Genomic DNA, 21,751 nt, shown 5'->3' on the forward strand with positions numbered 1-21,751 from the left:
TTATAACGGATTATTCTCAAAGAAGATGGGATAAGAAACGTGAAAACATGTTTGATTTCTGGTAAAATATTTTGTATAATATTTTGGTGAAATATTTTTTAAAAAAAAACTGCAATAACAAAAATATCTTTTACAAAGTCTAACATATCATTTCTAAGGAAGCTGGGACGAGAAATGTCAAATCATGCTTGAATACTGGGAAAAATAATTAAGTTATTTTAGAATAATTATTTAAAAAAAAAAGGTTAATCAGTCAATTAAAATTGTTTTAATAGCCTTAAGCTGCTCACTAGTGATTAACTAATCGTAGTTATAACTAGTGGCTCAATAGATTTAGATAGCGCTTTTTTCTCTCTCGCTTAATATGAGTTAATCAACACACAAAACAAAAATTTAAACTTCGTAAATTATCTTAAATTTACGAGCCAAAACATTTTTAGCATACTAAAAATTCAGTAAAAAAAGCATTTAGTTCAGTAAATTGAGTAGTTAATACTCAAATTATGAATACATCAAGAAATGGAATAAATGAATGTGAAAATGGCCTACGCATTAATCCATGTCCTTTTAAGAGTATTCTTTTTTTAACTTTATTTTTGACAAATTTACAAAAAAATTATATATGAAGGGCACTCATATTAGATCACCCAGAAGTAAATTAATATAATTTTTGCATTTCCTGATCTTTGAAAATACTGACCATAAAGTTAGTTAATTATAACAATTTATTACAAAGGTAATTTTTAAATGGAATTTATTTTAATCTATTTATGGTAATAAAATTCGAATAAGCATAATTCTATTTTTTACTTGTTGTCGAAGTATTTCATGGGGATTACGTATGTTGTAATGAGTTTAGTTGTTTCCGAACTTTTCTTTCAGAGATGGAGAAACCATACCTAAAACCCGGAAAATATGTTATATACTAATTTGAAGAAAACAACTGAACTATAAATCCGTGAACTGCATTCAGAAATGAAGTGTGGTTCAAATTTCTATGTTTAGACGGAGAACTAATTTATGGAATTTCAAAGGAACATGAAATAGTGCCGAAAATTTCCAGGGATAGCACCATCAGATTCCAAGGAACAGTATATGTATTTAACAGATATTAAATGATATAACCGAAATATTTCTAATGTTCTATTTAACAAAAAGAACTGTAGAACAAAGCGATTGTTTTCGAAGCAATTATAATATCTTTTCTCTTAAATATATAAATTATACTATACTCTAATATATAATATATAACAGAAGTCCACAACCTTTTTGTAATTAAGAGCAAGAATATTGGTCGAATGGCAGGCACTATTTATTTTTTCAAGATAAACTTATAGTTGGTAAGCATAGGTAATAATACACACTACATATAATGCACAAAAAATTTAATTTTACAGAATAATTTAACATATGAATACAATTAGTATTAATATTCTTGTGTAGAATGAATGATTACTAAATTGCTTGTAAAACATACGAAGTATAAAAATTATTCATAAAATACATAAAATACATAAAATATAGTCGATGTGATCTTTGGCAATGTATTTCACGGGCCAGCGTTTCATAATTGGATGAATATGATGAAATTCCTGCTCGCAAGCAATCGTCAAGGTGTTCATCTGGAAGTCATGATCTATATTTTGGTTTTATGATATTCATTATCGAAAATAATGATCCACACAAATATGTGGAACCAAAAAACGACTTTGTTTTAAATTCTGCTTTTTTTAAGAATAAAAATTTATATCTGTCTACTATATTCCAGAATTTCCCATAAGATGTAATAGTTTTGAGGATAATGTCATTCTGAAGATTCAAAATTCATATCTCCACTTCTTCTCGCCTTACTTGAAGAAATTCTGAAATGCATGTTGCTATTTCGGTTACGTTTATTTGGTTGGTAAAAGGATTTACAAAAAAAGTGACCATAGGCTCGATGATATTAAATTATTGAAAGCGTGTTTCAAATTGATCTTAAGGCAAATGGAGGTTAATGACTAATGTTGATGAGTCAATTTCACTGTCACCTATCCTATTTTTCATGTCTGGAAAATGCACAGGAGACTTCATTTTCAAATGCGGCATCCACAAAATTAGTTTAGCTCTGAACGAGTTTATAGCCCCTATCATACTTGTTACACATTTGTTCTTTCCCTGCAGCTTCAAGTTTAAATTATTCAGTTTTTCCATTATGTCTGTTACGAAAGATGTATGTTACAGAAGACAAATCTGCTAGCCAAAGAGGATCTCTTAGCTCCAAAAATATTTGATTTTTGGCTGCACGATGATTATTTTATTTCCTCAATTAAATGTATAATTCTATCAAGTACTTTGCCTTTACTGAGTCAGCGTACTTCAGTATGTAAAATGAGGTCAGCATCATCAGGATTTTGTAACAGGGCCTTGAAAAGTCGATGTTGCAAGGGAGCTGCTCGAATTAAGTTTACTATTTTGGTAATAATTTTCATTACGTGTCCAAGTGGTAGTACTTTACAGCACAAAAATTCCTGGTGAATAATGTAGTGATACGACATAAAAACTCGAAATGACCAATCTTTTATACAGGGGGCAATAAAACCATTCATGTTTCCCACTATTGCTGGTGTCCTATCAGTGGTTACAGCAGACAGCTTCTGGAGAGGCATATTTATCAAACTTGCATATGTTATAAATAATTTATAAGTATCCTCATCTGTTGTTTGTCCTTCTATGGGCAATATTTTTAGTGGCTCTTCTTTTACTGTAAAATCAGTAAGTACCATTCTCACCATAACTGCTAACTGTGCTGTTTCTGCTATGTCTGTAGACTCGTCAAACTGTAGTGAGAATCGCTAACCACTCACAAATTTCCAAATCACTCTTCAGCTGCGTTTGCATATCTTTTGAAATGGTCCCTTTTCCTCTTGTAACAGTATTAAGTGATAACTATAAGTCTTGTATTGCTGACATGATCTCACGTTTGTTGGAAAATCCCTCAAATAAGCAATCAGAACTAGTAAGAAATGTTTCTTTTAACAACTCACCATCTAGAAAGGGCTTTTTCTTCTTTGAGAGCATATGAGAAATTTTTGAAGAAGCAATAGTGGCATTTTTAGATTTTATCTTAGTACTTTTATTTTATTTTATAACAGTCGTTGAACAACCGACCCAATTTTATGGGTTTACGACTGCTAATGTTCAACTCCGTAGCCTCGTAATTTTGAAACCAATTCAAAAGACAAGGGAACTCCTGGATCGAGTATTGGTAAAAATTTGTCTTCGTGGAGGACCTTTTGATGGAGCTAACCCGCATTTGCGTTACATGGAGAGGAAGACCACGAGAACCTCCCACTGTTATCCTGACCGCAAGGGGACTCTAACCCATGATTTGTCTACCACTGAGGATATATCACGCCACCACGGTGGTCGGTGCAAGCCGGATGCGGAATTCGTATCGACTGGGATTCGAACCTGGTTCGCCTCAATTGAAGGTGAACGCTCTATCCCCTGAGCCATCATGGCTTTATCTTGGAACTTGTAAAAAGTGACGGTTGGACCGAAAAATTTGATTTTAACTGCTCGATTTTCTTTTTTCAAATTGCAGTTTTAAGTGGATAGCTCGGCTTAAGAGTAGAATGAACTGTTTGCAAATAGCTTTCAACATTATGTTTTTTCGGCACGGCAACACTAATTCTACATAAGAAGTAAACACATTTATCTTTTGAATTGAAGAAGCATTCGGAATTAAAATTATAGGTACGTTCTCTTTTGCTTGATCTACTATTCTTAGTGTAAGCACACACAAATAGGAAGTATTTAAAAATAATAAAGTAGTAAACGCTGTATACCAAAAATATGAACATAGAAACCATGAATCGTAAAAGAATTAGGCAAAACGAATGAACGTTATTTCAATGTAATTTTCTCGAGACGAGTTTCGGAAAAACGCCTTCGTAGTACGGCAACCTTAAAAATGGACCGATTCATTTTATTTCAGGTGTGGGAAATTAGTGTGGCGAAGACTTCGCGCGAGTGGAAAATAGGTCAGTTATATTTTGTTTGTGCTTATATATGTGGGGATGGAGGTCGTTTTCCTGGCGATTTTGATTTTGGTTGAGTTTATCATCAATATTGAAAAAGTTAAAAAAAAAAAATGCATAGCATTTTATGGGAAAATGCAAAGCTGAAATATTTTTTAGTTGGGCACAAACAGCGGGCACACCTAGACTGATCGACGGGTTCCATGGTGCCCGCGGACATGGGGTTGGGAACACCTGATATACAATATATTTTCTCTTTTATATATTATAGAAGCCTCTCAATATTTTAAGAAATTAGTTGTCTTTTAGATATGAAAAGCATGACTTGTTAAGAGTCACTCATATTCTTAAAACCTTAGCATGGAATTTTTGAAAACTTTTTATATTGATGTGTGTGTTGGATGAAAAATATTAATTTTGTGTATCAATATTACTTATTTAATGATAATTCCGTCATTTTATTCGTATTTTTTTCATTCAATATCTCTAAAATGTTTGAACTTAAAACAATGAGAGGGAATTGCAAAGTGATTTCCAAGTTACACCTATTAGTGAGGCAATTTTACAAATCAAATATTATAATAAAAAGGAAAATATTATTTTTAAAATTAATATTAATAATACAAACGGAATCCAAATTTCTAACACAATTGAAATAAAAATTGTCTATCAAAATCTTATATTTACAAATTGGAAGTTTTTATTCTTCACAATTTACCGTATCTTGATCTCAAAAACTGTTGCTTTGTATTAAAAATATTCTTATTGATTATCTAATTTGTGTAAAATGCTTATTTCTTTACTTTTTTATTTCTAATAATTTTTGTCTAAAATGTTTTTATGCAAAGGTTGGTAATCAAGGTTGGTTAGGTTAAGGTTGGTTAGGTAATGTTTTTAGGCAAAGCTTTGCAGGTTGGTTTTTAATATAACAGTGCTGAAAATCCCATCAGTAGATGGAGCGGTATTCAAGTATTCCTTTTTTAATTTGCACACTACACAAATCTTAAAGGAAGTTTCCAACTTATACGAAGATTAAATTTTTGCAGGAAAATCCCAGCAAATGTAACTTTTTAGTCTCTCGTTTAGACGAATAAACTAGCTCTTGAAGATTTTAATCCCTTCCTTACTATTCCTGACCTCAATAATGATTCGTTAATATTTGGAAACGCTTTTGCTTTTTTTCTCACTTAACTATTAAAAATAACGTTTAATTAATATTTACGTGAAAAATGAATTTAGTTAATGTTAGTTAATATTATTTGGAATAAATAATATTTTTAAGGGGTTGGTATCCTTTATGTCGCTAAGGTTAGCATAACATGTCTCGATTTATCTTTTTTATGAAATAATTATAATTAGGAATATTAATTTACATTATGAAATTAAATAATTATATTATAATTATTTAATAATTAATTAACATTGACACGCTTTTGCTTTTTTTCCTCTTAATCCTAAAGTAATATTTATGTGAATAATGATTATGTATTATTAGTTAATATTATTTATAGTAAATGAAATTTTTAAGGGGTTGGTACACTCTTAGTTGCTAAGGTTAGTATGCCATATCTGGATGCATCTTTGTTGTATAAAAGAATTACATTTTGAAATTTAATATTAATTTATATTATTTAATTAATTAATAATTAATGATAATTAATATTGATTAATATAATTAATAATTTGTTTTTATATTATTTGGACTTCCTTTTCTGATAATACTCTAAAAGATACTAAGTTGCTCATTGCAGATATCCTTGCTTAATTAATAAAACACTCATTTTAGTACTATTTAACATGTTCATTTAAATTTTTTGAGTTATTAGTTACTTCTTTACGAAATTTTTTTTTTTCTAAAAACTTTTATTTTTCAAATATTATGAGCGTTTTTTTTATTTTTGAACTTTGATTGTAATTTTTTTTAAATGCGAAACAAATTTAGTTTTTTCCTGTACAACATTAAATTCTCAGCTATCTGTTGTTGCCTTACTTATCAGTTCTGATAACTTATTTTTAGTTTCCTTGAACAGTTATCAATTTATGCTCACACTTCCGATCCAGTTCCTATCACGCACCAGACTATTATGCGTTACTACCTAGACTGTTAAACATGTAGAAATTTCATTTTATATTTACGATACTTGGTCATTGGTTATCCACCTCAAATGGATACGACTGTCGCTCATTCAGGTAAAATAAATTTAAAATTTTATTTTAAATTCTATATATAGAAAGTTATGCTTCATAGAGCATATTCAACTTTACTCATAAATCGAAATGTCGTCGAGATTAAGGATTTCAAAAATTATTTAATTTATAACGACATTACGAAATTGATTTTAAATGTTTTTAATTGGTGGTTTTTGAAACTAAAGTGCGTCATGTGCTACAGAAATGATTATTTTTTCTCGTTGTATAACGATAATAACGTTTGATTTAATTTATAATAACGTTATAAATTTTATCTAACGTTATACGGGTTCGTAGCAGTCTCGCTGATAACGATAGCATAAGCAAAATTTATTTTTAATTAAAACAGATTTTATTATGTATGTAAATTTTATGCTTCGTTTTTTTATTACTTTCATTAGAGTTGTGTGTTTAGCTTGCGGCCTATTTTTAATACATTTTTCAAAACATTTAAAAATCAATCTTAGTGAATTTCCAAGTAATAAGGAGCAATGTTGATGATCCGAAGGATCAATGCAAATTAATGCAATTTAATTAAATTACAAAATCTGAGACAAGCATACTTATTTTATTATTTTGAATTCATGGATTTTATTCGACACTAAATTTTTTTCACAATGATTCAATAAAATTTGCACAGAAAAAAATGATATAATTACGATTAAAATTCAATCTTATCGAATTTCCAAGTAATAAGAAGCAATGTTGATGATTCGAAGAAATGACTTAAATGCAAATTAATGTAAATTAATTAAGTTACAAAATCTGAGACAAGCATACTTATTTTATTATTTTGCATCATTCATGATTTATATCTGACATTTCACTTTTTTCACGATGATTTAATAAAATTTGCACAGAAAAAAAATGGTATAATTACGATTAAAATTCAATCTTATCGAATTTCCAAGTAATAAGAAGCAATGTTGATGATTCGAATGAATGACTTAATGCACATTAATGTAATTTAACTGAATTACAAAATCTGAGACAAACATACTTATTTTATTACTTTGAATCATTCATGGTTTTTATCTGACATTTCATTTTTTTCACGATGATTCAATAAAGATTGCACAGAAAAAAAATGGCATAAATACGATTAAAATTAAATCTTATCGAATTTCCAAGTAATAAGGAGGAATGTTGATGATTCGAAGGTTTGACTTAAATGCAAATTAATGCAATTTAAATAAATTACAAAATTTGTGCCAAGCATACTTATTTCATTATTTTGAATTCATGGTTTTATTTGACATTAAATTGTTTTCACAATGATGCAATAAAATTTGCACAGAAAAAAATGATATAATTACGATTAAAATTCAATCTTCTGGAATTTCCAAGTAATAAGGAGCAACGTTGATGATTCGAAGGAATGACTTAAATGCAAATTAATGTAAATTAATTAAATTACAAAATCTGAGACAAACATACTTATTTTATTATTTTGCATCATTCATGGTTTATATCTGACATTCCACTTTTTTCACGAAGATTCAATAAAATTTGCACAGAAAAAAAATGGTATAATTACGATTAAAATTCAATCTTATCGAATTTCCAAGTAATAAGAAGCAATGTTGATGATTCGAATGAATGACTTAATGCACATTAATGTAATTTAATTAAATTACAAAATCTGAGACAAGCATACTTATTTTATTACTTTAAATCATTCATGGTTTATGTCTGACATTTCATTTTTTTCACGATGATTCAATAAAGATTGCACAGAAAAAAAAATGGCATAAATACGAATAAAATTCAATCTTATCGAATTTCCAAGTATTAAGAAGCAATGTTGAATATTCGAAGGAATGACTTAAATGCAAATTAATGTAATTTAATTAAATTGCAAAATCTGAGACAAGCATACTTATTTCATTATTTTGCATCATTCATGGTTTTTATTTGACATTTCACTTTTTTTCAATTCAATAAAATTTGCACAGCCTAAAATGGTATAATTTCGATTAAAATTCAATCTTATCGAATTTCCAAGTAATAAAGCGCAATCTTAATGTATTAAGGAAATGACTTAAATGCAAATTAGTGTGTTTATTAAATTAAAATTCAAGATCTGAGACAAACGCTTTTTTTCCGAATAAGCATATTTATTTTATTATTTTGCATCATTCATAGATTTAATTAGACATCTCATGTTTTCACGATGATTCAATAAAATTTACACACATAAAAAAAATTGTTTAATTACGATTAAAATTCAATCTTATCGAATTCCCATGCAATAAAGAGCAATCTTGATGATCCAAGGGAATGACTTAAATGCAAATTAGTGAGTTAATTAAATTAAAATACAAAATAAAATGTTCAAACGATAGTAAAGAAATCGGTAGAATAGTTGCTGAGATATAGAAATTTTAAAAAAGCCTTATTTGAAATTCTATTCCTCAGGAAGTATTCTACCGATTTCACTCAAATTTTGCATTTTGCCATGTAAAATTATTAAAAAATAAGTATATACCTTACGATTCAAAAGTTTTACGACTTTTATTAAATAAAATAATAAAAATAGTAAATATTTATTAAAATTTATTTTTTGCATAGAATTATACCTGGATAGATGAATTTTATAATTTTGTGCAAAAATTGTTTAATTTGCTTAAAGCGTCCGTGAGACATGGCGAAATAAGCAAAAAAAATCAAATTAACATTAAGGGGAATCATGTTCGTCACAATTGGAATCATATTTTCCAGATTGTGACCACGCCCTATATTTTGGGGATCAAAAATCCGAATCCGTCAAAAAAAAAGGTATGTTTATTCAGAGAAAGTACGTTTTTATGTCTGATTTAATAACTTAAATAATCGTCGGAGCTTAATAATTAGCATATTTAAGGTCACCCTCTCAAGACATTAAGATGGAGTACTAGAACGTAAAGATCCGATCATAAGATCAAACTTTTATCAGGCTTTTTCTTGGAATGTACAAATGATCTTCCACTAGATAGATTTATCAGTCAGCGTATATAAATAAAAAAATATTACGCGCAGCCCTGACACATGCACCGTTAGAAAACGTGAAGATTCGATCATTATATCTAAATGTTATCGGGATGTTCTGTTTTTTTAATTTTTTGGTGCACTGTACAAATGGTCCGATCATTACACCAAAATGTTATCGGGGCGCTCTGTTTCTTTGGTGCACTGTACAAATGGTCTTCATTGAGATAGACTCATCGATCAGCATATATCAATTAAAATAATTACGTGCAGCCCTGACACATGCACTGATAGAAAACGTATAGATCCGATCATTAGACCAAAATGTTATCAGGACGTTCTGTTTTTTTTTTTGGTGCACTGTACAAATGGTCTTCCATGAGATAGACTCATCTATCAGCATAAATGAATTAAAATAATTACGTGCAGCCCTGACACATGCACTGTTAGCAAACGTATAGATCCGATCATTAGACCAAAATGTTATCAGGAGGTGCTGTTTTTTTTGGTGCTCTGTACAAATGGACTTCCATCAGATAGATTCATCGATCAGCATATATGAATTAAAATAATTACGTGCAGCCCTGACACATGCACTGTTAGAAAACGTATAGATCCGATCATTAGACCAAAATGTTATCAGGACGTTCTGTTTTTTTTGGTGCACTGTACAAATGGTCTTCCATGAGATAGACTCATCTATCAGCATGTATGAATTAAAATAATTACGTGCAGCCCTGACACATGCACTGTTAGAAAACGTATAGATTCGATCATTGGACCAAAATGTTATCAGGATATTCTGTTTTTTCTTGGTGCGCTGTACAAATGGTCTTCCATGAGATAGATTCATCGATCAGCATATATGAATTAAAATAATTACGTGCAGCCCCGACACATGCACTGCTAGAAAAGGTATAGATCCGATCATTAGACCAAAATGTTATCAGGACATTCTGGTTTATTTTTGATGCACTGTACAATTGGTCATCCATGAGATAGATTCATCGATCAGCATAAATTAATAAAAAATATTGCGTGCAAGCCTTGACACCACTGTTAAAAAACGTATCGATCCGATCATTAGACCAAAATGTTATCAGGACGTTATGCTCTTTTTGGTGCACTGTACAAATGGTCTTCCATGACATAGATTCATCGATCAGCATATATGAATTAAAATAATTACGCGCAGCCCTGACACATGCATTGTTAGAAAACGTATAGATCCGATCATTAGGCAAAAATGTTATCACGATGTTCTGTTATTTTTTGGTGCTCTGTACAAATGGTCTTCCTTGAGATAGATTCATCGATCAGCATATATGAATTAAAATAATTACGAGCAGCCCTGACACATGCACTGTTAGAAAACGTATAGATCCGATCATTAGACCAAAATGTTATCAGGACGTTCTGTTTTTTTTGGTCCACTATACAAATGGTCTTCCATGAGATAGACTCATCGATCAGCATATATGAATTGAAATAATTACGTGCAGCCCTGACACATCACTGTTAGAAAACGTATAGATCCGATCATTAGACAAAAATGTTATCAGGACATTCTGTTTTTTTTGGTGCACTGTACAAATGGTCTTCCATGAGATAGATTCATCGATCAGCATATATGAATTAAAATAATTACGTGCAGCCCTGACACATGCACTGTTAGAAAACGTATAGATCCGATCATTAGACCAAAATGTTATCAGGACGTTCTGTTTTTTTTTGGTGCACTGTACAAATGGTCTTCCATGAGATAGACTCATCTATCAGCATATATGAATTAAAATAATTACGTGCAGCCCTGACACATGCACTGTTAGAAAACGTATAGATTCGATCATTAGACCAAAATGTTATCAGGACATTCTGTTTTTTTTTGGTGCGCTGTACAAATGGTCTTCCATGAGATAGATTCATCGATCAGCATATATGAATTAAAATAATTACGTGCAGCCCCGACACATGCACTGTTAGAAAAGGTATAGATCCGATCATTAGACCAAAATGTTATAAGGACATTCTGGTTTATTTTTGATGCACTGTACAATTGGTCATAAATGAGATAGATTCATCGATCAGCATAAATTAATAAAAAATATTGCGTGCAAGCCTTGACACCACTGTTAAAAAACGTATCGATCCGATCATTAGACCAAAATTTTATCAGAACATTTTTTTTTGATGCACTGTAAAAATGGTCTTCTATGAGATAGATTCTCCGATCAGCATATGTGAATTAAAATAATTACGAGCAGCCCTGACACATGCACTGTTGGAAAAAGTACAGATCCGATCATTAGACCAAAATGTTATCAGGACATTCTGTTTTTTTTGGTCCACTGAACAAATGGTCTTCCATGAGATAGATTCATCGATCAGCATATATGAATTAAAATAATTACGTGCAGCCCTGACGCATGCACTGTTAGAAAACGTATAGATCAAATCATTAGACCAAAATGTTATCAGGACGTTATGCTCTTTTTGGTGCACTGTACAAATGGTCTTCCATGAGATAGATTCATCGATCAGCATATATGAATTAAAATAATTACGCGCAGCCCTGACACATGCATTGTTAGAAAACGTATTGATCCGATCATTAGGCAAAAATGTTATCACGATGTTCTGTTATTTTTTGGTGCTCTGTACAAATGGTCTTCCTTGAGATAGATTCATCGATCAGCATATATGAATTAAAATAATTACGAGCAGCCCTGACACATGCACTGCTAGAAAACGTATAGATCCGATCATTAGACCAAAATGTTATCAGGACGTTCTGTTTTTTTGGTGCACTGTACAATCGGTCTTCCATGAGATAGGTTCATCGATCAGCATATATATGAATTGAAATAATTACGTGCAGCCCTGACACATGCACTGTTAGAAAACGTATTGATCCGATCATTACACCAAGATGTTATCAGGACGTTCTGTTTCTTTTTTGGTGCGCTGTACAAATGGTCTTCCATGAGATAGGTTCATCGATCAGCATATATGAATTAAAATAATTACGTGCAGCCCTGACACATGCACTGTTAGAAAACGTATAGATCCGACCATTAGACCAAAATGTTATCAGGACATTCTGTTTTTTTTGGTGCACTGTACAAATGGTCTTCCATGAGATAGATTCATCGATCAGCATATATGAATTAAAATAATTACGTGCAGCCCTGACACATGCACTGTTGGAAAACGTACAGATCCGATCATTAGACCAAACTGTTATCAGGACGTTCTGTTTTTTTTGGTGCACTGTTCAAATGGTCTTCCATGAGATAGATTCATCGATCAGCAAATATGAATTAAAATAATTACGTGCAGCCCTGACACATGCACTGTTGGAAAACGTACAGATCCGATCATTAGACCAAAATGTTATCAGGACATACTGGTTTTTTTTTATTCACTCTACAAATGGTCTTCCATGAGATAGATTCATCGATCAGCATAAATGAATTAAAAATATTACGTGCAAGCCCTGACACCACTGTTAGGAAACGTATCGTTCCGATCATTAGACCAAAATGTTATCAGGACGTTTTTTGGGCACTGTTCAAATGGTCTTCCATTAGATTGATTCAACGATCAGAATATATGAATTAAAAATATTACGTGCAGCCCTGACACATGCACTGTTGGAAAACGTATAGATCCGATCATTAGACCAAAATGCTATCAGGACGTACAGTATTTTTTTTGTTGATGGTGTGTCCAAGAAAAACATATCAAAAAATATATTACTAAAAAAATATCGTGGACTCTTAATTTGTGTTTTGCAATTCTACATTAACTATTAGGACATGTATATTTATAGTTGACTGCGATACAAAGGTCAAAGAATCTTCTCAAGAGTGATCTACAAACGTATATATTTAAGTGAAAACATATGCTAATAAGAAGTACCTGTGGTTTACATTTCGAGTACAGTAATATTTTACCTTAAAATTGCAGACAACTGAAAATTTTCCCTCTCTTCAAGGAATGAATTAATTTCTTTGCATTCAATCTTTAAAATGATTTAATTTACATTTAATACAAACTGCCTTCGTCAAAAGTCCACGGGTATGAAATTTGCTTGAAGAGATCTTTGTATCACAAAATTAAAATCCTTTTAGAGATAAATGGTGACTTAGCAAAACTTATAAAATAATCTTATATCAGACATTTATAACGTGTGGTTAATTACTAAGTAATTGTAAAAACAGAAATAATTATGGAAAACTTTGGCATAATTTTTAAATTTGTAGTTTAGGCAAAATGTGGATGCCTGAAGTTTTGGCCCTTCCCCAAGAGAAACATTTGCTGCCATCTTGAAGTTACTGTGAAAGGGGGTACATCTTTTAGACTTTTTTTCTTTACGAATGAGATGTTTATAATTTTTTTTGTTCTTACTCTAATAAATCTAAACCTAAACCAACGGAATTAACAATTAATATGTTCTAAAACTTTATATGTATAAAAATTAGTTTTGTGCAAGACAAATTACAATTAATTGAAGAAGAATTCGAAACGCATTCAAAGATGGGTATATAGCACCAGGTGTATAAATGATAGGTGTATAAATGTAGAATTGTGAATTATAGAAGCATTCTGTAGAACCTAAAACAACATAAATTACTTCTTGTCACTGTAATATTTTTAAAAAAAATTCACATTTTTATACCGCCATTTCTCGAGATCAGTTTAAATCAATCTCATACAAATTTCAAATACTTTTTTTTATTTAAATCACATTGTTTCATATGATATCTAAATTCATATGCCATACAAAGTTTTTTTTAATAATTATTCAGTTAAATAAGAAAAAAAAATAAACTGCTAAAAACTCGTAAAAAATTATTTTTAAATTTAACATTTACTATATTTAAAAAATAAAACAAAAAGCATAAAAAATTATTCAATTAAATAATAATATTATAATTTACTACTTCTAAAATAAATATCAGAATATAAATATTTCCAAATAATATGACATAACGTAAATATAACTATAAATATAAATATAACATGACAATATTAAATATAAACAATAAAAAATAAACAATTATTAAGAGTTAATTTACTTCCTTAAATATTTTTCGCATGGAACTTATTTCATGTGAAACGGACCAACAGCCGTTGATGTTAAGACAGAGATTTTTATAATTTTTTTTTAGCGAAGTACTCGTTGATAATAATTTTTTCCCATTTATTTCTGAATTAAAACAACGATTTATGGGATATTATAAAATTTGAGCCAATTTACCAAAATGGTGTTATTAAAGATTATAACATCATAATCGTCCATAGCATTTTTATATATTTGCCAATGTATTTAATTTTAGGGTCACTAGAAGGAAATAAGTGAGGACTATGTAATTCAATTATTAAAATGCTGTAATCTAAGCATAAATGAAACATTTTCCTTCAATTTTTTTTATTACAGGAAATTACAATTTTATACCATCTCAATTTTTTCCTGTGGTATTCAAGTTTTCACCACACCATATTTCCCCACCCCCACACACTCTCAAAAAAAAAAAAATAAAAAAAAAAAAAAAGTGTATTTTTTGATTTTAGTAAGTAGTTTGAAATTAATAAGTTGATTTAGTAAAACACTTAGAGTTTATCAGCATGAAATTAAATAGCATTAATAGAAATTGAATAAAAAAATGAAAATAGTATTTTTTCTAATTCAAAAATTAGGTCTTTAGCAGAATGTTTGAAGCACTTATAATAAAGTAACAAAATTCTCCAAGCTCGTTTTCCACGTTTGTCAACTGGAAAAATCAAATAATTTGTTAGGTCATGAAACAATATAAAGTGGTTTCATCGAAAATGTTAATGTAATAAGAACCAAAATATTCAAAGTTTCAATAGTTTTTTTAATAATCTTCTTTTCCAATTATATTTATTTTTAACAACCGAAAACAAAAAAATAAACTTTAATATTTTTTTTATTGTCCGATAAAAAGCATGGTACTTAATATTATGTGAAGAAAAACTGAGATCATGGATTTGGCATTTGAAAATGTAAAAGAGTCTGGAAATATTTTAATTAAAAATCAAATTTTTTTTTATTGGCTAAGAGATATTTTTAATTTTTTATGTTGAAAAATGTAACATTCATATTATGTAAAAAAATTGAGAAAGGAAAGCTTTTTATTTCCCTTAAAAACATCTTGTAATATTTTTGGTAAATATGCTATTAATAAAAACTACAATTTTTAATGAAAAAACAAAAAAGGAACACCTTCTTTGTTTTTATATTGAAAAATATGGTATTTAACATAACCCGAACATAAATTGAGGTTGTATAAGTTTGCGATTTCCCTGTAAAAAGTTCTTGAAATTTCCAAAATATTTTCTAAAAATTATTTAAAGAGAAGTGTATTTAAAAGAAAAAACTTTTAAATACTTACGTGCCAGTATTTTAAAAGAATTCCATTGTTCTCACTTTTTTTTCTTTCTAATAACACCAAAGCTAAGAAAAATGTTTTTACGAACATATGAACTACCTTCATTATAGTTACGCCATTTCATTAGCACTAGATTACCTAAGGAAGTCATTTTGACTGCTTTTTAATTTCAATTTGAAAAACAATGGTGTACATAATGACGCAATTTCTTAAAAGTTTGTGACTTTTTGTACAAAATATAATTTTTTTATTGTTAATATTTACTAATAAATTTTTATACAACTGTGAATAATTTAAAAAATATTTAAAAATTAATTTAAAAAAACTTTTTTTACACATTATTAATTCGTTTTTAATTGCTTATGGGCAATACAGGTATATACTAAGTTTCAGTCTTTCTAGTGTTAAACAGAATCAAATTTCGAAATGGATCCGAAATCGTAGTTTCAGTACAAAAATTTTATGAAGATTATTTCAGTCCTTTTAGTCCTTTAGTCCTCATATTTTTATTTAACATGGTGAAAAAGGATTAAAGTACGAGATTTCCTTACTTTGATCCGTTTCAAATGAAGACGAACCACGGAACTATTTTTGAACAAACGAGTTTTATTATGGGTTACTTGCAATTGGAGAAGTGCAGTGATTATGCCTAACCCAGTGATTTGAATCAGATTTAATTAAATACCTGTAAGCGACGTCACATGTGTGTGTGTCGAACTTGATTGAAATGCCTAAATCGAAGAATGCCACGATTAACCTATGATGACGTCACTAGCGGGTATCCAATTATGTGCAAAATGTTTTTAATATCCTTAAAATATTTTTAGTGTTACGACTGAATATGCAATCATGAGGTTTTTCCCCAAGATGAAAACTATCAAAAATCAATGCATAATTTTGAAATCTTGGAGAGTCTAAGCGACAAAGAATAAGAATAACTTTTAAAATATTAAAAAAACTTGATCATAAATGCATTTTCATTTCGAAAAATGCCGACTTTTCTTTATAATGATGTTTTGAGTTATTTTCAAAGTCGGTATAGAGGATGACGGCTAAAAAGAAGCTAAGATACATATAACATGAATATTTTTCGCCAACTCACATCAGTTATAAAAATAACATATTGTTCGCTAAAGAAGCATTAAATTCTTATGAACACAGAGCTTCGGAAAAGAAGCTAATAAAAACTATCTCTATATATTACAAAGCAAATTATACAAATAATAACCTAATCATAATTGATAAGAAAAATATTAAGAAACAAAATGATAATGAAAAAAATAGTATTTTTACAAAGAAGCTAAAAAAAACTAGGTATGCTTGCTGAAAAATTAATCAATGTCAAGGTCATAAATTAATAATCAATTATCAAAATGATTCATAGAAAATAAAAATAATTGATTATGGAGCTATATGAAATACAGTTTAATTTAAATGTTCAGTTAATATAATCGTCGTTAAATTTAATATTAAATTAATAAAACTTTATCAAAATATTTTATAAATAATTAAAAAAAGTAATTACATAGCTACTTTATATACATTTTGGCTAAATTTAAATTTTAAATCAATCTAATTGTGATAAGCAAAATTATTTTGATTGTCATAAAACATATTGTTAAATTTATAATAATTTATCAAAACATTTTCATCAGAAATTAAAAAAAAATTATGTAGCTATATGTAGTCCATTTTGATGCATATTAAATGTTAACTACCTAAAAACCTTTGATTTTTTTATATAACAGAAACTTTTAGCTGCAGTTTAGCGGTTTAAAGTTGAGACTGAAAATAACAAGAGGTTTTTATGCTAGGTGAACATGATGGTGCTGCTCTGGATATATCTGAGTGGCTAAAAAAGCAAGATCAGTGCTATGAGGGTTCTTTCAAAGAAGGCCCTTCCCCACCTAAAGATGACCCAAGTTCTAAGTCAAAGATGATAATACCTTTAAGTAAAGATTTAAAATTAAGTAATAAGAATTTTATGTCAATCATTGAAGCTGATGTAAAAACAATGAATCCAAGAGCCCTTTACCTCGATCGATGCATTTATCCCAGTGATCATGTTTTAGCCGAATTTGCATCTAGAGTGTATAAGGAAAGGATAAACAACTCCCAAAAACTAGAGGAAGATTGGATTCTATTAACTAAGGCACTAAACTTTAGTGATGGCTACTTTGGAGCTGCGTATTGGAACTCTCACAATAAACAAGTTGTTATTGTCCACAAGGGTACATCAAGTCCGGAGGATGTTTTGGCTTTCTTAGATAATCAAGGAAATCCATTAGAAAAATTCTCCTCTCAAATGAGTTCTGCGGCTACTTTTTCTTATTATATTCAAGAGAGTCTTGAGTTGCTTAGTGAAAAGTTTCCACAGAATTTGACAATTTCCATAACTGGTCATTCATTCGGAGGCTGGTTAGCACAAATCACTGCTTTTACTACTCAATATCTTGTTCCTGAAAACGAAGAAGATAAAGGAGATTTCTTTTTCGTTCAAAATGACGAAGAAGGCTATCATGCGCATACAGCAGTCTTTGACAGTCCTGGTTGTAAGGACATGTTGTTGAAAATGGAAAGTGACTTTGATGTACGCTATAGTAGTACAGAACATCCATCCACTTTGTTGGATATCACAATTTATCTCTCCGCACCAAATTTAATCAATACTCTTCAATCGCATCTTAATGTTGGCAATTTATATCGCGTGTTTATTGAAGACTTACCTGATGGAACAACTTGTGGTAATTTCCTTCAGTACACAAAAGAGACTCATAACATAGACAAAATTAAAGCTTCAATGACAAAAATAATGAAGGTAAAAGACTGGCCCTTAATGAAAGATTATGACACTTTTACTGAACTAACGAACTGTTCTAGCTATTTCAATCATCCCACAGTTCATTATCACGTGGAAAGTATTGAAAAAGAAGAATGTTGTGCTAATATTTTCACGCGGGCTGAATTCGATTTTCTGATAAAATGCCATACATTAAAACATCTTTCAATGCTGTATATAGCAGACGAATTATTCGTCTTACTTCATCAGAAAACAGAAGGGATGATAAATAAAGATGAAGTTAAAGAAATGGTTCAAGATTTTGAAATAAAAGAGAGAAAAGGTAGTGGCATTATCAAGTGCGCTTCGAAAGAAAAGCTTCAAAAATTGATAATTTATGTCAAGAATATTTTGTTTATTTTTCCAAATTTCCACAACGAGATAAAAGCTAAGTTAAAGAGCTTGGATGTTTTCAATGATGTTTTTGAAAAACAGTCCCTTATTTATCTTCAACCTATTGAATATATTATGCTTGAGAACGTAACTGTGAAATATCTAGATGATTTTTTACAAAATTCTAATTTGCAATTTTTACAGCTAATATGCAAAGTGAAACCTATAATAGGAATTATAAAAATATACAACCATCTAAAAAGGACAAAAATTTCGTATCAAACAATTAAAACCTTTTTAAGTCTGAAACAGGTTGCAAATTTAGAGCTATTTTTGTCACAAAGCAATGTTGTAAAACAACCGAATAAAGAAATATCTATGTTTTTTGTGGTTGAGAATAACATTGAATCATGGCAAGAAGATAAAGAACTATTAACTAATTATTTTAAAGAATTATTCAGGGTTCTAGAATGTTATCCGAAACTAAAATTTATTTTGGTTACCCAAGAGCGTATTAATTTCGATTATTGTTTAGAAGATAAGAATAATTTTTACTGGGAAATAAAGGATGATGAGAAATTTGAATTTTTTGATTTAACATTCAGCTCTCGAAATCAACTTTTAGAGAAGAAAATCCAATTTCAGGGTGAAAAGATAAGTTTAAGTACGCTCATAACAGATGAGTCTAGTCATCTAGTAGATGAAGAAACATTGTGTAAGCTTATCAACGATGAAACAATTACTGTAGGTGAAATGCTTCCTAACTTAGGTGATGTTGAAAAGTATTACACTAGCAGATATTTTTATCGCGATGCAAAAATAAAAAGTGAGATCAAAGAAGAAAAGTCTAGATTTTGTTTTATTTATAATAATCAAGTTGATAAATATAAACCTAAACAAGGTCAAGATATAGTGATAGCTTCTGATACTGAGAGTCATTTTGATGAACTGTGTCAGGAATACGAAAACTGCAATATTCACTGGTTGAAAGAAGAATCTGACAAATTTGAATGGCAGAAATCTCACGGTAATCTAGCCTGTTTGCGTGAGTTCATAGATAGAGATCGTTTTTCTGCATGTCTTGACATTGAAGATCGAATAGTAATAATAAGTTCTGAGCCTGGAGAGGGAAAATCCACTGCATTGACTAACTTAGCACAAAGGATGAAAGAAAGGGATGCTTCACTTTGGATTGTGAGAGTTAACTTGAATGAATTAACAGAAAGGCTAGCACAAGAAACTTTTCGTAATAAGAACGAATATTTTAAATTTATAATGATCATGGCTTCCCTGCGCACTTCTTTAGAACAAAAGTTATTTAAGTATAGCCTGGNCACCTAGCAGCTGCATATGGAAACTTTCATATAACCAAGATTTTACTAAAACACGGTTTTAATGTCAGGGCTGTAGATCAACTTCTTTGTTGGAGACCTCTAAGATATGCTGATAAAGGTGGTCATTGGGATACTGTTGAAATACTATTAACAAATGGTGCAAATGCTGATGATATGAATGAAGCAATGAAAAGCCTACAGAATTATATTGCTGACAAACCGAAAAAAACTTTACTGCACGAAGCAGCAGAAAAAAGTTTAATAAGCATTATAAATGCACTGATAGACAGACATCCTAAGTTGATAAATGCAGTTGATGAATATAAATGGACTCCTCTACACTATGCTGCTAATAAGAAAGCCACTGAGCTTTTAATAAGAAAAGGCGCAGCTATTGAAGCTAATGAAAACTCTGACAGAACACCTCGATTTGGAAAGACACCTCTAGACGAAGTTGTTAGGAGAAATAAAGAGATTGTGGAGCGTTTAATATCTCATGGTGCTGATGTCGAAGCTAAAGAAAACACTGATAGAGCACCTCTGTTTTTCGCAAAGAACAAAGAGATAGCCGAGCTTTTAATAAAATGTGGCACTGATGTTAATGCTAAAAGTAGCGATGGAAAGCCACCTCTACACGAAGCTGTTAAGAGAAGTAAAGAGATTGTGGAGCTTTTGATATCTCATGGTGCTGATGTCGAAGCTAAAGAAAACACTAATAGAACACCTCTGTTTTTCGCAAAGAAAAAAGAGATAGCCGAGTATTTAATAAAATGTGGTGCTGATGTTAATGCTAAAAGTAGCGATGGAAAGACACCTCTGCATGAAGCGGTTGAGAGAAGTAAAGAGATTGTAGAGCTTTTAATATCTCATGGTGCTGATATCGATGCTAAAGAAAACACTGATAGAACACCTTTGTTTTTCGCAAAGAACAAAGAGATAGCCAAGTTTTTAATAAAACGTGGCGCTGATGTTAATGCTAAAAGTAGCGATGGAAATACACCTCTACACGAAGCTTCTAAGAGAAGTAAAGAGATTGTAGAGCTTTTAATATCTCATGGTGCTGATATCGATGCTAAAGAAAACACTGATAGAACACCTTTGTTTTTCGCAAAGAACAAAGAGATGGCCAAGTTTTTAATAAAATGTGGCGCTGATGTTAATGCTAAAAGTAGCGATGGAAGGACACCTCTACACGAAGCTTCTTAGAGAAGTGAAGGAATTGAAGAGCTTTTAATATCACGTGGTGCTGATATTGAACTTAGAGAGATAGGAAGGGTGATTAGAGATATTTCCGGAGAATTTTACGAAGTCGGAGCTAAGGAGATATTTAATTAAGAATGCGTCATCCACTTTTTAGGCACAAAAAGGTATTGATCATATTAAAGCTAAATGTAAATTTTATTTTAAAAATATGTTTTAATTTAAAATTTATTAATGTAAATAGTTGAAAATGCTGTCAGGCATATGATCATTACCTCAGCGAATTTATTTCTGGATATCATAGAATTCCAACGCATATTCTAATGTAAGGATGTGTGTTTAATGAAAAAAGTCAAGTTTATGAAAAATTTGCAGTTTATTTTGCTGATAATTATGTGTTCTTATTTTTACAAATATTATCTATACAATTATATATACAATTATAATATT

At 30.1% G+C, this 21,751-nt stretch overlaps 2 protein-coding genes across 2 annotated transcripts; both read left to right on the forward strand.

The window, feature by feature from the left end:
• The first annotated feature begins 6,052 nt into the window (after positions 1-6,052).
• LOC122268269 (uncharacterized) lies at positions 6,053-20,108 on the forward strand. Its single transcript, XM_043054501.2, has 2 exons — positions 6,053-6,212; positions 17,410-20,108. The coding sequence occupies exons 1-2, from the start codon at positions 6,188-6,190 to the stop codon at positions 20,106-20,108; spliced, it is 2,724 nt and encodes a 907-aa protein (XP_042910435.1). The 5' UTR covers positions 6,053-6,187.
• On the forward strand, positions 20,108-21,719 carry LOC122271860 (putative ankyrin repeat protein RF_0381). Its single transcript, XM_043054502.2, has one exon. The coding sequence runs from the start codon at positions 20,276-20,278 to the stop codon at positions 21,305-21,307; it is 1,032 nt and encodes a 343-aa protein (XP_042910436.1). The 5' UTR covers positions 20,108-20,275; the 3' UTR covers positions 21,308-21,719.
• The last annotated feature ends 32 nt before the right edge of the window (positions 21,720-21,751 follow it).

This window comes from Parasteatoda tepidariorum, chromosome 6, assembly GCF_043381705.1.
Source record: "Parasteatoda tepidariorum isolate YZ-2023 chromosome 6, CAS_Ptep_4.0, whole genome shotgun sequence".
NCBI classification, from domain to species: Eukaryota; Metazoa; Arthropoda; class Arachnida; order Araneae; family Theridiidae; genus Parasteatoda; species Parasteatoda tepidariorum.